This window comes from Trachurus trachurus (assembly GCF_905171665.1).
Source record: "Trachurus trachurus genome assembly, chromosome: 21".
Lineage (NCBI taxonomy): Eukaryota > Metazoa > Chordata > Actinopteri > Carangiformes > Carangidae > Trachurus > Trachurus trachurus.
In genome coordinates, this window is record NC_139899.1 from 24,536,786 (window position 1) to 24,556,928 (window position 20,143).

General features: G+C 42.1%; 1 protein-coding gene across 5 annotated transcripts in view; it reads left to right on the forward strand.

Moving 5' to 3' along the window:
- The first annotated feature begins 4,174 nt into the window (after positions 1–4,174).
- Positions 4,175–20,143, forward strand: part of LOC311004892 (mitogen-activated protein kinase kinase kinase kinase 4-like) — a 119,308-nt gene continuing 103,339 nt past the window's right edge. For all 5 annotated transcript variants that reach the window (XM_083997085.1, XM_083997086.1, XM_083997082.1 and 2 more), the window contains exons 1-2: positions 4,175–4,418; positions 4,747–4,812. In XM_083997085.1, the coding sequence (XP_083853211.1) occupies positions 4,362–4,418; positions 4,747–4,812 (123 nt within the window). In that variant the 5' untranslated portion in view covers positions 4,175–4,361. The remainder of the gene's footprint in view (positions 4,419–4,746; positions 4,813–20,143) is intronic.

Consider the following 20,143-nt stretch of genomic DNA (forward strand, 5'->3'; position numbering starts at 1 on the left):
TGAGGTAGGCTATAGAAGGAAAAAGAATGAATATATATTATGGGAGTGGTGCTAATATTACAAATACAGTATGTATGTTGACGTCCATCACGTCTGATACCTGACAAGGCCACACTGGCAGCCATTGTCCACCATGAAGGTGTGTCATTCACTGCAGTGGGTGTGTATGTGTGTGTGTAACTGAGATTTAACAGCAATGGTGCTAATTTCAGGTTTAGCCAGGTCACTACTTGTGTTGTTTGAATTGTTTTTGTATCGTCACATTGTTCAGTGAAATAAAAACCGCCCAGTCAGTCACTCAGTATAATAACAGAGCGAGATGCACATGATGGGTTCAAAGGAAAACTGAATGTATTATAAATAAATACACAATACAATTCTACACCTCGCTTAGCATCCCCAAATTTGAAAGTCAATATCCACTCTCTGGCAGAATAATAATGCAGAAGTTGAAGAAATACTTCTCTAAAAAGAAAAACGTATCTCATATTTTGTCATATGTAATGAAAACAACACCTTGTATTATATGGTTTGAGATGAAGAAGCGACTGAGAGTATGACGGAAAAGGAGAGAGGCATGGGTCAGAATAAAAAATAGCTTAAAATCTGAATAGTAAACACTGAGCTTCAGAGAGGTTGTAGGACTGAACTTCAGTGACCCTCTCCGTTCCTCTCTCTGCAGTCTAACAAACATAATGAATGCAAGTTTCCAGGTCTAGAATAAACTCAGTAATTTGGACGTACCATACAGCCTGAAGTCCTGGAAATATTCCTGCTATAGATAACACATGAAAGCCGGGGCACACCCAGCGGTGATACTTGGATGGGTGTGTGTGGGGCACCCCTCCTCTCTCTTTACTGTAACTACAAAGCAGAGACTCACAGACCAAAGCAGAAGTTACACAGCACTGCACCATACAGTGGATTTTTATATCCTCACAGGGTGCAGCAACTCATTCCTGGAAGATGTGACACACAGATGCAATTTGCACAGATAAACTGTAGGCTATATATGAAGCAATTATCATCTGGTTGTTGTACGGTTATGTATCTATTTATCTGTCTAGCTCCATTTTTCATAATGTTACAATAATGATAAGTTACTCTATTTGGTATTTCTGGGGAGTTGTCAACTGTCCTCTTAAACTCTGCACTGTCGTTAAAGTAACACTGATAATCAGCTGTATAAATGTCCCGCTCTGCCTCAGTTCAATGACTCTAAAGTCATGTGGTTTTTGTGTTGCGTGCGTGCCAACAGATGTTCGCTTTTTTGGCATTCGTGGAAAGTGAAATTAGAGTGAGTGAGGCAATGGAATAAGCTTCAACATCTGCATTTAACCACCATCATTAACAGGCAATAGTAAAGCGGTGTTAGAGAGGGGCACACATGCATTCCAGTGGACAGGGAAATGGAGGCACAAGACACACTGGGAGAAAGTTTAAGAGGTTGAGAGAGGTTGCCTTCATGTGGAGAAAAACGCTGACTGTACAGTAAAGCGTTGGTGGCAAGAAGAGAAAAAGCATTTGGTGCAATCTTGCATGTAAAGCTTTTGTTTATAACGTTTGGATAAATTACAGATCTAGAGTATGTGCACATCATCTTCGTTTTGTTGGTTTTTAAAGGGATAGTTTAATATTTCGGCAAATTGGCCCATTGCCATAATCCCTATAGTCATAGCAGTAGGTTTGTTACCTTTAATTGTCGGTGCAAGCTATTTTTAGAACAGCGGAGCAGAGCCGCGAGCTGCTCAGAGCTACGCTGTAATGGAGGCTAATGGGATTTCTTGGTTTCCCTCATCAAACTCATCAAATACACAATCCAACAACTCCAAAACGCTCTGGTGGACAAGTTGTGACCTGCACATTCACCATGCTATGAGATAATAACAGAACGTTACGAGACAAAGTTGTTTTAGAGGGAAATTCATGCAAAACCACTGATGCGCGTTGCCGTCAGGAGCAGTTTTTCAGCAAGCAGTCTCTCTGCATTTGCCTAGAAAACAACTCTGTCTCGTTCTGTTCTGTTATTATCTCATAGCGTGGTGAATGTGCAGGTCACAACTTGTCCATGAGAGCGTTTTGGAGTTGTTGGATTGTGTATTTGATGAGTTTGATGAGGGAAACCAAGAAATCCCATTAGCCTCCGTAGCATAGCTCTGAGCAGCTCACGGCTCTGCTCCATCGTTCTAAAAATAGCTTGCACCGACAACTACTCCTAAAACTATAGGGATTATGGCAATGGACCACTTTGCTAAAATGTTGAACTATCCCTTTAAAAGTCTAGCAGTGGAGGCTTTCGCTGGGTGTCCATAAAACCCACAAGACCACCACCAGTCAACACGCCTACCTGTCTCTGACTTGACTTTGGAAGGTGATATCACCAACACATGATAAAGTGTGATGTGTGACTCGCTCTGGATCCAAAGTAGCTACGAGTCGAGTGCTAATCGGAATCAGGCCGGGCAGCTGACGGGTAGATGAGTGGTGACAGCAGGATATAATCCAGTCTGCGTGGTGGATACCCTCCAACAGAACAGAACAGAACAGAGCAGCAATGACAGTGATGCTGAAATATTTACCAGTTTTCCATCTCACATGCTCTAATTGCTCTGTATCTGTCTGATGGAGAGACCGACAGAGGGAGAGATACAAACAAAGCCTGAGAGAGAGAGGGAAGCACGAAGAACAGAGGGGGAAAAAAAGAGAGGATAAAATATGCTGTAAAACATTGAAGTAAGAAAAACAAGCAGATGTCTATGAGATACATGTTTTTATAATATAACTCACTGGGCTTGTTTTCAAATATTTTGATATAGCGCTGGATTTATCTGTTTATTTTTCACAATTCCTCGTGTGCAGTGGAATTACTGTCAGTCTACCAGAGGTGGAAGTGTTTACTCAAATATGTAGGCCACCCTACTTAACTTGAGCTATGTGTGTGTTGAGTATTTAGTTTAGAGTTAAAGTTTTGTCTAACTATTAACCAAACTGCAGCAACAAATCTTTACAACCTCTGCATGTAGCCAGAGTTGATATCCACAGGCTATAGGAATGATAAGGTAATAAAATTGATATGTATTTGATATTCTTTTGTAGTACTGAAACATGTGTGGACTACAAATGTAGATATGACCTTATGCATATGACTAATTATATGCCAAAAACTGTGTGTTTTAAAGCCCAATAAAGCTTTTAAAGGGATAGTTCAACATTTTGGCAAATTCGCCTATTGCCATAATCCCTATAGTCATAGCAGTAGGTTCATTACCTTTAATTATCGGTGCATGTTGTTCTGAGATCCGCGGGGCAGAGACAGGAGCTGCTCAGTGAACACAATGGAGGTGAACGGTACAGGTTCCCTGTCCCTCATCAAACTCATCAAATACACAATCCAACAACTCCAAAACGCTCTGGTGGACAAGTTGTGACCTGCACATTTACCACGCTATGAAAAAATCGTATAATTATGTAACATTACGAGACATGAATCAAATACTTGGAACTACTTGCGCTATTGAAATCACTCCGCCAAGCAGCCGTGTCTGGAATGTAGATCCGGCTGCATTTGCCTCGAACACTGTCTTGTAATGTTACATTATTATTTCATAGCGTGGTGAATGTGCAGGTCACAACTTCTCCATGAGAGCGTTTTGGAGTTGTTGGATTGTGAATTTGATGCAGTATTGTAGTAGTATAGTATTGTAGTTTGATGAGGGACAGGGGACCAGTAGTAGCCTACCGTTCACCTCCATTGTGTTCACTGAGCAGCTCATGTCTCTGCTCTGCGGAACAACATGCACCGATAATTAAAGATACTGAACCTACTGCTATGACTATAGGGATTAAGGCAATAGGCGAATTTGCCAGAACTACTAAAATTTATCTCACCGGTCATGTGTGGATTACTACCGGTAGCCTATGTGCTGTTATTTACCTCTTTGGTGGTGGTGGTGGGGGTCATTCAAAATCAGTTTGGGCCCCCAAAAAAGCTTGGTGTGTCCCTGGGAGACAGAAAAGGGGCGGAGACTAAAGAGAGAGAGAGGGAACGAGAGACATACGGACAGCGCGAGGATGAGAGGGCGGAGAGTAGAGGTAGAGAGAGAGAGAAAGAGAGAGAGAGAGAGAGAGAGAGAGAGAGAGCGAGAGCAGGCTGAGCTCCGGCAGTCGGTCGGTATGTTGCAGCGGCAGCGAGCGGAGCCTCTGACTGGGATTTACAAAGAGGGAAAAACGCGCCTTGGATAGAAAATATCTCCAGCGGGATTAAAAATAAAACCAGCCGAGGATGAGACACATACCGTCCGCTTGAAGGAGGATCAGAAACACGTCGTTTTTCCGCTTATTTATCACCGTTTTTTACGAAAATGGCGAACGACTCTCCGGCCAAAAGTCTGGTGGATATAGACCTGGCATCCCTGCGGGTGAGTGTGTGTGTGTGCGCGCGCGCGTTTGTGTGTCACATCTGTGTTTCTGTGCTGCAATTTATCCGTTCACATGGAGAAATAAAAACATATTAATGTAGTAAAAAGTGTTTTTGTTGACACTGCCCTGCGGTGGCTTCTCTTTGTCTAATATCCGCTGGCATGGGAGGCCAGCAAACCGGGCGCAGCCGGCTCCTACATCGAACTAACCCGATTGTAATTACTAAAGGGAATGAATCAATCACGGTTTTCTGTTATATTTGTTTCTTATGCGCGCACTTGTGTGTGTTTTTCTTTCTTTTCTTTTTTTTAAATTAAAAAAATACAGGATCCTGCTGGGATTTTCGAGTTGGTGGAAGTAGTCGGAAATGGCACCTATGGACAAGTCTACAAGGTTGGTCTGAGCCTCCATCTGTCTATGTGTATGTGTGTGAATATGTGTAGCTATGTGTGTGTGTTAAAGCCCCAACCGAGAGAACAAACAGGCGGAAACTGGAGCACAAACATGCATTTATGTATTTTTTTCCCCCCTTCCCCTCTCACGGTCTCAGGAACACGTTTATTTCTAACCCGTCCCCTCCCCTGCTTCACTTGGGACCGGTGCGGTCTGGACTGGATTATCTCTCAGATAGCAGCGCTCCGGCCTCTCGCTGCTTCTCCATCCATTCATTATCTGCCTTTTCTTTTCTTTTTTCTTTTTTTTCCACCGATGCTAACATCATCCCATCCCTAGCTACACCTATTTTGGTCCCAAGGAGGTCCCACCTCCCTCCCTCTATCCCTCCATCCACCCACCCCCCTCCTCTCCTCCTTCCTCCCTCCTCCCTTCCCTCCTTCCTCCTCCTCATCCTCTCATCCACACCCCAGTAAAAAATATTCCTCGCATACTGTACGCGTTTGCCTCTTGCACTGATCGGTCCAACCCCATCCGTGCATGACAGCCTCTTTTACCACGCTGACCGACTTGTGCGCCATTGGGTGGGCGGTGTTTCATTGCGCATTTGTGCACACCATTGCCCAGCAGGCCTTATGCTGGAGTGGCTCTGTGCTGCATTTATGGGAGGGGGGATAGGCCCGTTCATCCCATCACTAATATATATATATTTATATATAGCCTACACACACTCATAGGCGCACAGTGTAAAAGGCATCTTGATGGAGACCTGGTGCTTCTGCCTCCCATCACAGATGATAAGCAGCAGCAAGCAGCGACATCATCCTCCTGCTGTTGCCTGGTAGAAACGAGAGCAAGAGGAAAAGAGGAGGACCAGACCGCAGCTGCTGGCTGGCTGGCTCCCTCCGGGCTCCTACCGAGCTCTTTTACTTTGAAATCAGTCATAAGCAGGGCGAAATGTGTGTCTTGTTGTTGTATGTGGCTGACCGAGATCATGACTCTTGTGTTTGTGTTTTCACTTTACCAAACCTTCGTACATGTCTGAGCTCTGGCATCCGTCGCTGCAGGGAAAAGGAAAAAAGAGAGAAAGGAGGAGGTTTGTTTGGAATTATGTCATCGAGATGTCACGTGAGACAGTAGGTGGGAAGTGACCTCATCGTTAGGACCTGCATGTCTTTCACACCGGCGGATGCAGACAGGGTTTTTTTTTTTACGTACCATAAACTGTGAGTGGAAGCTGTGTCCAACTGTGATTGTCTCTCATTTGCTTGTGGCTGGAAAATAGACCCACAAGCTCTGTGTTGTGTTGTGTTGTGTTGCAGCAGTGGAGGGGGGTCGGCCAACTCCAAACCCCCTTGAAACACAGCCAAGTGAAACTCAGCAAACACAGAACACCTTGACTTGCAGTTTATGGTGCAAGGGTAAATAAACATGATCACTGCTGTAGCCTTGGTAGCACTGATGGAGCTGGTCCAGTGAGGGAATAAGTATTCAATCATGGTTTGATTATGGATTTTCCTGGATATGTGCAAGCTTTTTTGTAAAAATGCGACACTCACGGATGCTGATCATGCTGTTATCCATGCATACTGCTCCATATACTGCAACTTCTATATAATGTTCGAACCAGAGGTCATTCTGTCACTTTGTGGTGAGAATATACATCAGCTCTGTTCCCACTGCTGCAGCTCCCTGAGTGCCAAATAAAGGCTTTTAAAGAGATACGATTATCCTCTTTAAAGTTATATTATGCACAGATTTATAGTGAACTCTACCTACAAGCAGCTAGCAGTGTGCTATATTGTGTTTATGGTTGATTTTTAAGTGTCATGCATCCAAGTCTGATGTGGACCCTCGCAGACTATATCCAGAAAGTATATTTTGAGCTGTACTCTGCTTGACTGCAGGACATACAGTAAAATTGATCCTGTTCTGCAGTTTACAGGCCGTAGCTCACGGTAAACATGACCTAAAGTAACGAACGTTGATGTGATGTCTTCCAGGAAATCATCAACTATATATGAGGAGCCATTTTAAGGCCTTTTAAAGTGGAGTCTGAGAAAGCAGAGCCGTAGGGGGATCTTACTCACCTGAGCTGCTTCTGCTGCTGCTGTTGCTGCTGCAAAAATTAGGTCATTTGATGTTGACACTGAATCATCACCGTTTGGACGTCACTCGGCTCTAAACTCGTACACACACAGTAACTCTTTCTGTCGCATGATGATCAGAGTTACAAAAAAACCACAAAACATCCAGGTCTTTGAGGTGGAAACAAGTCGACACCTGAACTTTTTCCACGTGCACAATAAATAATAGTGTTGTGGTGTTAGTGTCTGGAGGCGGGGAGGGGGAGAACAGTCAGTGTGTGAAGCTTCGGCGTCTCTTCGCCTCTGAGGTTTACACAAGTGACCAGCAGCAGCGACTCTGCCACCGAGACAAGTGTCACTTTGAATCAGATATTCTAGTGATGGACGTTGAGGCTCGACCCCGAGGCGAACCTCCATCTCCGCTCGGCTGTTACCTCACACACACCGTGTACCGAGTCGTGTCTCTTTTATAATTAAGCACAGTGATGTTTGGTCGTGTTCTACATGAAAACAATACAACTAAAAACACATCTTGAATTGATTAGAGGTTTTTTTTTTCCTCTTTTGTTTACTTTATTTGTGTTTTTATTTTATGTTATTTTGGGGCTCGGGGGAGGATGATGGTGGCTGTAAACGTTTCATTAAAGCACGGGGGGACAAGTGGTTGTGGAAACGCTCAGATGCACTGGAACATAAATTAACCTTGACATTTTGAGTTTAGTTCCTCAGGATTCAGTGAATCATAACCACGTGTGCCATGCGAGTGTGAGGAGTAGGGATGAACTATTTTTTTCTTTTCTGCCCCCTTTTCTTCCTCTGCCTTGTCTGCGATGCCTACCAAACATCTGACTCAAAAATGTATGTGTGTGTGTGTGTGTGTTTGGGTCCTCACATGTGCACTTGATCAACACTTCAGTGATTGGTCGGAGCTGCAGAGTGCGACTGACTGGGGCTTGTTGCAGCTGTGCGCACTGACAACAGCTGTTGGAAAATAAAATAGAGGGGAGGTTTGGGGATAGAGAGACATAGAGGGGAAAAAAAGAGGGGAACCACAAAAGAGAGAAAGACTCAGCCTTTAATCACCAAAGTGTTTTGGTGTAGATGCTTAGAAAGGACGCAGAGGAACTTGAATGCATCGCACATTATTCTGGGAAGTACATTTAAACATTTCCAGTGTCAAAAACCTCAATCCGAAAGATCAATCATGTTTTCAGTTTGAAAAGAGTAACAAATATTAGTCAAACATGCATCTGTAGACGGTTGGAATTTATTTTAATTCATATTAATTTGTATTATTTAGTAAAATTGTGTTTTAGTAGGAATTAAAAACAAATCAGGGCAGGTAATTGAGGAATTTAATCAAGAAGAAAACACCAGCAGTCAGTGTGACGGAAAGAAAAGGAACATGAACATGATCATGAATACAAACAAAAACAAATACTCAAACAAGCAACACATTGAACCTTAACTTCATTAACAGCAGCCAAGAGCAAAGAGGTCAGAGGTCGCCGTGTTTCTGTTTCCATTAATCAGCAGGAGGTGAAGGGGGAAAATTAAATGAGAGCAAAAGGAATTTTTAAAACTCTGGGGTAAGACCACACTCAGCATGTGGGGCTGGGAATCCCCCCTCTCTGAGGAAATGGTTTAACCCATTTATGACTTTATGCTGCCGAGCTTCTCTCCTGCAAAACCACAGCTGTAACAGTTTCAGCCTCGGAAGTTTACAAAACGTCTGACAAGAGCAAACAAATCAAACAGCGATTTTTCTTTTCTTTTCTTTTTTTCTTGTTTCATCCATCAAACAGAAGAAAGATGAAACTTTTTTTTTTTTTTTTTGATACCTCGCGTGTTGTGGGTGTCGGCAGAGTGCGGGTGGTGGGTGGCTGGTTCGTGAGGAAGCAGTGAAACGGCGGAAGTCATCAGGGCAGTGAGGAGAAGTTGGTGGCTTTGTTGTGATTGCCAGATTAGAAAACCACAGCCCTGTTCCTGCTGCCATGTCATGTGTCTGCAGATGACAAGTTTACAGACTTAAATTTCTACTGACGGTGCAATACGGTGTATAAACGGTGAAAACAGTGAAAACATGGGATAAACTGTGAATTAAATTATGAATGCCTTTATTTCCATGTCCAAGAACACAGAGTATAAGTTTAAAGGTGTACAGAAATGGCCGTTTGTCCTGTTTGTCGCGCCGAGTTGTCACGAGCTGCAACACGAGTTTACCCGAGTAAGGAAAACGAATTTGATTGGTCGTTATCGAGCGGGCGGGATATTCAAAGCTTGGGGCGAGCCTGAGCTCCGTGTGTGTGTGCGTGTCTCAGACATTTGAATGACGGATTACGGATCCAATATCAGTGGCTGATGAATCGTGTACAGGCTGACGTATAATCCGTGCGCCTGCATTATCCAATGCGGGAAAAAAATACACACTTTCATCCTGGATTTACTCAAAAATAGAATTTAGCACAAAGTTTGGCCTACATCGTCTGATAGATGAGTTATTACACTAATTTTATGACCCAGAGTGGCCTTAAATTCAATTTTCTTTTCTGTACACCTTTAAACTCTTTTGGGATCTGATCAGTGTTGGGCACGTTACTTTAAAAAAGTAGTTAGTTATAGTTACTCGTTACTTTAACTGAGTTACGACATGATAAAAGTAACCAATTACCAGGCGTTACTTTTCCATAAAATGCTCAAATATGTCAAATTTCTTGGACTCGCCCCCCTAAACCCCCCGTTTATCTGGAACTAACCAACTCACTCAGTATTCCTCCGCAGGCTCTGCAACGTGCTGTATTACTCCGCCTCTTCCATACGCCGCTGATCTAAACAGCTGATAGGCGGAGTGATACAGCGCGTTGCGGAGCCTGAGTGTGCGGAGGAATACTGAGTGAGTTGCTCAGTTCCAGATAAACAGCTTTTTTCCGACCAGTTGATGGACTGAAAAAAAATTTGGTGAAAGCCGTCAAGTAATGCCGAGTAACAGCACATTTTTATTGTCAGTAACGGTAACAGCGTTAAAACAGGGGAAATAGTAACTTTTTTGATTACTCGGAGTTGTTACTGAAAAAGTAGTGCTGTTAGTGATGACGTTTATTTATATCGCTGTTATTCCCATCACTGGATATGAGTTAATGATTATTTCCATTAGCACTTAATCTGATTGTGATTATTTGTTGTCGTATTATGATAAAAACATATCCACCACATTTTTCCATAATTCAAGGCTTCAGCTTCTTATTGTTGCTTTAACTAAACAATAACCCAAAATCTTCAATTTACAGAGATTATAAAACAAGAGAGAAACCAAATCCTCACAGTATAATCAGTCAAAAATGACTCAAATTATAAACAATGTTCATAATTTCATTCAATTTCCACCCATCAACACTTGCTCTCAACAAACAGTTTGCTTGCATGAGCTAAATTTGTAATCTCGTACTATTCTGACGCTAGTGTGAGAATATGCAAAACCAAAGATAAGTTTGAAAGCACTGGACCTTTGCACGGAAATCATCATGTTTGAATTATCTCCTGCATGAGCACTACACTTATCCTCTTATACCAGTGGTGGGATGTTGAGTGTCCCACTCTGATGCACTGCGTCGTAATCTTATTTTAGGATTTCTCTGAAGCTGTCCTGTTTTGTGTAGATATAGACGAAGGCTGCATAATGTCCATGTTGTCCTCCCATTAACCACCACTGTGAATCCTGCTGCTCTAAAACATATGGTTGTTTAGTTTTTTGTGTTGAGGAAGCGGGTGAAGAGAAGGAAGAGTAGGTGTGATGTGATAGCGACATTAGATTAGATTACCTGCCGCGCTGCAGCGTTTTTTATTTTTTTTATTTTTTCTTTTCTGTATCAGCCGCAGCCTGGCGACATTTATGTGCAAGTGTGAATTTGCATTACTGAGAAATCTGGTAACGAATAAACAGATAAAGAACAGCAATTCAAAGCAGTTTCATTTCCTCTGCTTCTTTTCATCCTGACTGTATCATGGAGAGGATGCATTGCTTTCTCTACCGCTGACAACGTGAAGCTGGGTGTGGCTCTCCACCACCACCAGTCATCAGCCGAGCAGAGCACCATCACTTTGCGCGTCCCCCAGGAAATGCGCCGCAGCACTTCACTGAACGCAGATCTGTCAGATGCATCCACGTCTAAGTGCACAAGAGAGGAGGTTTCTAACTCGCTTTATATCCTTCTGTATACGATCTGAGTCTGGAGCCGAGACACACGCAACACTAGTCAACATACATGGTCTGTCAGGACGATACTGGCTGTGCATTACATACTAGTCCTGCAATAACATTTGATTTTCTTTGAGTTTTCCATGATGCAGCTAATAATAGCACAATTTGGATCCTTATTAAGTTATTATTTGGGAAGTTTATAGACAAATTTAGCAAAATAAGAGTGGAAAATCTCTTAACAAGCAGTGCAAACCCCTAAAATATGCAAATTATAATAATATAAACTACAAAAAATGAGCAAAACCTTAATTTTTAGAAGCAGAAATTAGTAAATTATTGGCATTTTTGTTGGATAAATGGCTGAATCGATCAACTGTGCAGTTGTATAGCCCAGTATAACACCCTATTGAAATGTGTATTGTTTCTGCTAATTCCAGTTCTATAGGGAGCTATTTATAGGCCCCTCCTCCCGACTCTGTAAAGTGAAGGAACTACAAAGCTGTCAGAGGGAATAGACTCATGCAAAGCTGGCTCACCGACCTTCCGGCTATTCAAACTGGAATGTTAGTCGTGTCTGCTGTGACCTTTTCACGGCACAGGAAGTGAAGCGCGGCCACGACCAACAACAAGAGCAGCAGCAACAGCAGTAAAGTAAAGTAGGCTGCGTCTCTCCACTGGGAACTTTTTCTCGACAGTCCAAAAAACTCTGGCGGTTATCTAATGTGACCTTTCCAAACAGAAGAAGTGGAAGCTCTGCCACTGATAGCGGCAACAGGAACTTGACTTTGTCACAGTTTCTGAGGGCGATGTTGTGTTACGTGGTGTTGTGTTGCCATGCTGCCCCGCTCCCCCTCTGGCTGCACATAATCACTGTTTTCAATGTAGATGTACAAATACTGAATGTTTCAGTGTGAGGGTTTCACCAACTCCAGAACCAGAGGTGAATTTCATAAAGCTGCATTCATTTTCTTCTCTGAGGGTGATAAACATTTTAGACTCGATCAGTGCTGAGCTTTAAAGTCGTTTCTTTCCTTCTTCTATTTTTATAGCATTAAAGATCCCAAAATGCATAAAATGTATTGTATAAAACTTTTCTATTTTGAAAATGGATCAGGTTTAGGTTCTGTATTGATCCTAGTTTCAAATCCTTAATCCACTGTTTTCAGAAACTGAGCCTTACAATGAGCCATCAGGACTTCTTGTAACGTTATGATGTCACAACACCGCCCCCATCCAACACTTGCAGGATTTGATTTCTCTGAGTGTTTCTACCTGAAATCTGCTATATGTTTAGTAGGTCAGCCAATGAGAAGAGAGACTCAGAGCCTCCTCTCTTCTGATTGGCTCACACCGACCTGTTGTTACTAGAGCTCCAGAGAGAAACCTGAGAGGAGATGTTTGTATTAAGATGTTACATTTTTGGTTCCTGTGGTCACAGGATTAATTGCCCAATTAAATTCACAAATGTAGCTTATCTTAATTACATTACTAGGTAATTATTAAGCGTGTTTATTCGTCTAACTGAGCTGAGCAAGTTTCAGTTTTAGCAAAAACTATATCTGCTGACACGTGAAGTGAAAGAGCAGCCAGTACGCCTCCATAATTATCTGCAGCAGAGATTGTAATGCTTTAAATGTTATATTGCACACAAGCACAAGTGATAGAGTAATTATAGAAGTTATAATGATTTTTTTTTTTACTTGCACACATTTGAAATTCTTCGTACCATTGTTAATGAGCCTGTTAGCAGTGACCAGCTCTGCCTGCTAGCTACGGTTCAGCTAAAAATAAGTCACAGCCTCAGACAGTATCTGGGTCATGTTCTTTGATGCTCACTTTGTGGACTGATGCAGCGACTGTGCTGCTGCTGCTGCTGCTGCTGCTGGTGATCCTCTGTGGATACATTCATACATCAGCAGCTAGATCTGTGCTTTGTTTCATATCTGTTGGCTTCCTGACATATTTCTGTCACAGATGTTATTTGTTGGCAGTTATTTGCTCCCATTTTCACACATCTGGCATGAGATCAAGAGAAACGCCTGTAGCCCGGGTGGAGCCCGAGCATCTGAGCCTCTGGCAGCGTTTGTTGCTCACTCACGGCTTTCTCTCTTGATTTCCAACAATTAATAATTATAATAACAATGCTGATGTCTGATCATCATTATTTTTGATGCCTCTGCCTGTCCATCACACTCCTTTCTTCAAACTTGGCACCAATATTCACTCAGACTTGAAGGATGAACTGATTCTAGTTTGGGGGTCAAAGGTCTAAAAGTAACTCAATCGTTCATATGTTGATGTTGACACAATTTAACATAAAACGTTGGATAGAATTATGAGATTTTATATTCAAATTATGAAAAGTCAACTTCACTTCATTTTCTGAGGACTCCCACGTCTCATCTTACTCATCACCTCATCACTGTCGCCGTCTGGTTTGACACACAGGCTCATATCACACCTGCAAAATCTGCATTTATTCTTTATTAGTCAGTGCGAGGGCAGAGAGAGGACACTCTGGGTTTGACTTTTGTGGACAGAAGAAGAGCTCTCTCTCTCTCTCTCTTTCTCTCTCTGTGTGTGTTTCTTTTTTCGGGCCCAGCCCTGAAACCTGGTGAGTGATGGAAATTAAAAAAAATCCTCTCCAGCCATTCAGAGCCCATCCTCGATGAGGAATGCAAAGGGGTCAGGAAGCTTCCATGAGAGGAGACTGAGGCCAGAGGTCTGGGGATCAAGCAGAGGAGGAAAAGAGGGATGGATTGAATGAAAAGAATGGGGGGGAGGTGGAAAAGAGCAACAAGAGGAAGGTTGTGGCTCCTGAGCATCCCTCCTCCTCCTCCTCCTCCTCCTCCTCCTCCTCCTCGACCCTGTGGTCACGTGGCCTCTCTGGGATGAGGAGGAGTTTGAGTCTGAGGAGGTTTGATGTGAAGCAGTAATCCCTCAGCATGAGACAGCACACGCTGCGATGAGGAGGGAGTGATCAGGATAAAGGACAAGACATATTAAAAATCATGCACAAGCTGCTCTTTAGACGACAAGCACACATGCTTGAATATAATTACTCACATATTTAGCCCTGTTTTATGATAATACTTCATCTTAGAATTATATTTAACACCATAATAAAAAGTCTAACTGTTGCTATGACACATCATACTGTACGTACTAAATAAATATCATATTTAGTGTGAAATATGCAAATACTAACAGTTAATTGACAAAGACAGGAAATGGTTGACGGCTATTTTAATAATAGATTCTCGAAGGCACTTACGCAAAAAAAAAAAAAAAATCATTTTTTTTTATTATTAGCTTTTTAAATGTAAGAATTTGCTGCTTTTACTCCATTTGTGTCGCTGTAAATTGAACATCTGTGGATTATGAGCTGTTGGATGGACAAAAGATTAATTTGAAGCCTCGTTTTTTTTTAAATTTTATATCATCATTAGAAAGTAGAAGTTGGTGAAATGAAGATCTTTATATTAGACATAACTCTCCAGTAGGATTTTGGAAAGGATTCACACCCTCGAGCTTGTGGAGCCTGTATTGATCTGAAACCTTATAAGATGTTACTGGTGAAGTAGAAGCTGATACCTCGGAGCTGAACATAACACGTCTCTGTAAAAACTCCCCATAATTAACTAATTAAATTGTTTTTGGTTTTTGCGTTTGCTGGCTCCTGTACAGGTTGTTGTATAACTCTGATGTGTTGATGTGGTGGTGGCGGTGCAGCGACGGACAGACAGTGCAAACAGATGGTTTGTTGTTGTAGCGCTGAGGCAGTGATGCTGAAGAGACCGGGGTGAGGGTGTGTATGTGTGAACGGCTGAATCTCTCCGTCGGTTGTGTAAGGTGTTGCCGACACATTTTGTCCAAAGTACTAGGTAACAAAAGAGGAAAAATGTTCAAATTTTCATAATTCACACTGTTGATTTGTAGAAATTATGTTCATGTTTTTCAAAGTAAAGTGTTATTTTGTTCTCCAAATCGTCCACAGATGAATCAAATGACGACATTTAAGATCAATTGGACCAATCGTCCTCATATTAAAATATTAATATTAACTTTTAATAGCTAAAAACTAAACCCTTTATCCTCCCCACATGAGTGATGTTGGTCTTTAAATCACAGGTGAATATCGCTCCACAGATTTCTGCTTCCTCTTTTTCCTTCCTCTTCCTCCTCTGTTATATCCTCCCACTCTTCTCCAACAAAAACCTATTATTGATTATTTTTTGGGTGAAATTTGACTCATGTGTGTGTCTCAGGTTTACTCACAGGGCCTGAACTGTGCCAGGCTTTTTAGGTTTGCTTCATAAAAGAAAAAAACATCCACCTCCTTCTCATGGTGCGGCCTCTCTTGGCAACACAACTGTGAGCTTCAGTGTTTCTCATTGTCCGACTTTTTACAGATAAGGGTGTCGGCTAAATGCCTGAAATGTAATTTGGGAGCGGAGCACTGGTGGAGTTGTTCCTCAGTGTGAAGGGGGCCGTTGTGCGACTAGGACGGAAGGCGATTAGTAGTTTATTCGGTTGATTACGTCTCTTATTACGGACAGACATCCCTTTGTGTTGGCTCTTCGCTCCTCTGCTGCAGCACAGACACAATTCAGGTTTCTCAAAAATCCACCCAGCTCGTTAGCTGTTAGCCGCCTCTCATATGAGCTCTCTGAGAGTTTACAGGTTCTGTAATCTGTCTGATATCTCCCCTATACACTTTTGTTTTTGTTGTTTCAGCTTGCTTAATATTTCCCGTGTGTTAGATCGATCACGCTGTTATTACTGTAACTGCTGACGAGCCACAACCCACCAGAGCATGTGACCAGAACTGAAGTCCAGATGGAGAAGCAGCAGGAAAACCTTCAGGAAAATGGATCAAACTGCAGAATAAGAACCAACAGATCCATGTTAAAGATGTTAAAGAGCTGATTCCCACACAACACGGAACAACTTTGAGGTTAAAGGACCAGTGTGTAGGATTTTCCTTGATCCTTTGGCAGAATCACAGAATACAAAATCACCTGAGACTAATAAATGCTATAGGTTAGCTTCATATCTACCTAAGGCAGCAGGTCCTCTTATGCATAGCCTGCCATGTTTCTACGGTAGCCCAGAGCGGACAAACCAAGAACAGACAGTGTTTTTTTGTTGCCTGTAGGCCTCTGGTAGTTCAAGGATGACAGATATTTAATAAACTAGTCCTTTAATATTGGTATTATCTAGAAAATTACTTAAAGCAGATATCAGCTTCACGGCCGTTTCGGCTAATGCTGCGTTCAAGGCAGGCTTTTGAAACCGTAAGTTACAGCTTCAAGTCACAACTACGACTTGGTAGCGTTCCAGGTAACCCGTAGCTCGTGTTTTTACCATCCTGTTGTCTGTGAAAGTTCCCTATAACGGCCACTCGTAACTTCCGACCCGTGAACTCGTACCAGATCGAACTGGTATGACTTCACAGGAAGGAAAAACACAAAGTACGAGTTTCTTTGAACGCACCATGAGTTAGCAGCCCCCGCCCTTGTCAGGCATCAATTGGTCCTCGTGCTACGTCACCACATTCACGCGCATCCCTTGGCTGCACACACAGCCCTTCATGCCGTTCTCTCTCCTCATTGGATAACACTTGTATCCCACAAGGAAAAATTTCTCCTCGGGTTACAGCAGAGCAGAGTGACGGAGAGACTCGTGTTTAGGCTGAAATACTTCATGTAAGTGATTGCTGACGGAAAATAGGACTATTTAGGACTTATATTAACAAAAACATTCCACTGATATCTGCTTTAAATAGCTCCTCTTTAGCTTAAAGTTAAAAACATAACTACACAAGACGAAGCTCCTCAAGATGTGTCTCATTCCTTGTCATGTGGGGGACACATGCACTTTAAACCAGACGGTAATCAGTAAATCCAGTCTTCGGTTAACGCAGCACACACACACACACACACACACACACACACACACACACACACACACACACACCACAGTAATAAAGCAGGAACTATAGGAATTTGAGGAGCGAGGACACGTATACAGTCTGTACAGGCCGACTGCAGCTGCTGCATTGAGCAGATATCTCCATACGGAGCTGAGAATGTGTTGGCTGCAAAAGTGCTGAGTCTGGCATTTAGTATTTCTGTAGTGATTTATAACAGTTATCTCACGTTCACAATAGACTATATGTAGTGAGACGACTGGAAATTAATTTCTCTTAAAAGAAGCACTGACATCACCACCACCGGTTTCCCCTCAGTTATTATTTTCGCAACATTTATCTTTAAGTTTCTTTTTCCCACCACTCTTGGATTTGAGTCTCGTGTGAACACACACAAACATATTTCCAAGGTCAGTGTTTTGTGGATGGGTTTCAGGCCTCCTTCCTCCCCTCTCTCTCTCTCTCTCCCCTTGTTTCTCCTCGGGACTCCACCCTTATTGATTTTCCGCAGCACTAGAGAGCGTTTGGTACAACAGCCCCTTCATTCTGTTATCTGTGACCTGCTCCTGCCTGATAAAAACCCACTGAATGCTTCTCTGTTAGGAACCAAAATGGCCGCCACCTGGGCGCCCTCATGCTTTTCCAGTTGGGAACAGGAAGGAGGGGAAGAAGCTGTAGATGCTCATGTGTTCACATGTTTGTTTGTGTGTGTATGTGTGTGCATTTACTCATGTGAAAACACGGGAGGTTGTTTCAAAACAAGCTGCTTCGCTATGTTGTTGTGACCTCAGGCCGCGTGTTGTCAGGTTGTCAGTTGTCGGTCAATATCTCAGAAACGCTGTGAGGGGAAAGTCTTTAAATTTGGCACCGATATCCACTTGGACTTGAGGATGAACTGATTTCAGTTTCATGATCAAAAGGTCAAAGGTTAAGGTTACTGTGACCTCACAACTGTCCTAGTCCTTGTTGTCTTTTTAGCCTCTGCTATCTGAAAAAAGTATAACCTTGCTCAAACTAAAAAAAATGATGTCCAGATATCACATCTAAAATATTTGACTTCACAGAATCTAAATTGAGTAACTTCATATGACCTAATTATTTTATGTTGATGTAAACAATAATACTGCACTTGACTCAACCTTAATTTTTTGCCTTGATCCAAATTATTTTCTTCACTTTTAGTTATTGAACCAAACTAATAAATTGAAATTGAACCAACCTAATGTATTCACTTTTAACTGATTTAACTTGAATTGTTTGCATTGACACCAGTTAATTAATTTACATATATCCAAACTATATTTTTTACATTTTATTTGACCAAAAAAATAATTTGTTTCCCACCTTATAAACTCTATAAAAAAAGACACTTCGCCAACAGATTACATTAAATGTATTTATTAATCTTAAACATATTAACCATATGCAACATATTAACATTATGCAATCAGCCTTCATTTTTTTTTAATCTAAAAGAGGGCAGATATGTGTGTAACCCTGGACTATGACTAAACCTGGATGCTGACTAAAATGATACACTATAGCATCCCTAAAGGCACTGCAAGGTGGCAAGGGGAGGAGACGGTGGAGAGAAGAGGAGAAAGGCTGGAGAGAGTGATGTGGAGCCAATTGAAAATTAAATAAAACACAGATGCTTCAACAAAGGGTGAGATCCCTGTTGATATTGTTGTCATTTCCCTGTAATGCCTGGGATTAAACATCCAGACATAAAGTTACTTATTTTTTATTTGTATGTGAAATCATTACAACTTGTATAGCCATGTAAGAATACAATTTTCAGGTACTGATCTCTTTTATTTTTCATGCCAATCATTAATTTAAACTAAGACTACCTTTGATTTCTTGGGTTAGTCAGGCCAGGAGAAGATATGGAGAGGGGAACAGAGGAAAGGATGAGAGGCAGGAGAGAGAGCAGGACAGGGCCATGAGGGCAGGGGAGGATATACTGTTAACACACAGGAATAACAGTGAATTGTTTTTGAGAAAACATGCCGTTTTATCACCCTCTGGCAACTGGAATCTCCCTTTGAACTGGGCAGTCTTTATCAATATTGTATCTGAACTTAGAATCTGCTACAACGTTTCCAGCACAGATCTTTAAGAAATACAAGTCAGATAAAAAAATAGATTAGCAAATGAACCAGGACAAACACACACGTGGTAATAGGCCTATACACAGGCTCTATACAATCTGAACTGTAATAACCGGTAAATTAAATTACATGAAATATTATTCAAAACACTCACTCAAAGCCCAACAATATAACATAGCCTGAAATGGCTACAGCACCCTTGGCTAGGTGCAACTAAGTGCAGCTGAGGTTCTCCCCCTCATCAAGTGCTGACTTGTGGTTACTACAGGCTACCTCAATATAAATGCAACATCTACTGTGTGTGTAAACACACAAGCATGTGTACGCATGTCACACATACTACTGTGCAGTCTGGAGTTCACCATTCAGTTTGCGAATCTTGGAGCTCATCTTGTTGGAACTAAGCTCCATCAGGATCTTCTGAAGAGCCTCAAAGGTGAACCTGAACCCCTGTGGATATTCCATGTTAAGAGCATAACAGAGTCCAAAGAGCATTACCACTCCAGCTGCCACAGAAGGCAACTCACTGAGAACTTCCACACCATCAATGATGATCCCGATCTCTTTTGGCTGTAGAAGGCTGGAGTTCTCTCTAAAGACGAAGACCGCCATGGTGGTACTCTCCAGCTCGGCTTGATCTTTCTGGGACATCTGAGGTCAAATATAGGACAAAATGTACAAGTGAACAACTGATTATTAATCACCACATCCAATAGCAGGGCTTTCAAGCTTCCCCCAGGATTATTAAAGTTGCATCTCATCACGTAGAGACAACAGATTTGGACATACCGTGTATTCTTTTATCAGGTCCTCAACACATTCTCCCAGGTATATGATGAGAGATTTGAGGACACACTCCCTTCTGAGATCAGCATCAGCATCCTGCAGGGACAGTGAAAAGGGGTTACTATGCAGTGTGGAGGATAGGCAAGCTTTTGAATTTCCAGCTCTACCACAAACAGTCGGTGCTTGTACGAGTGGATCCATAGCACAATTAATT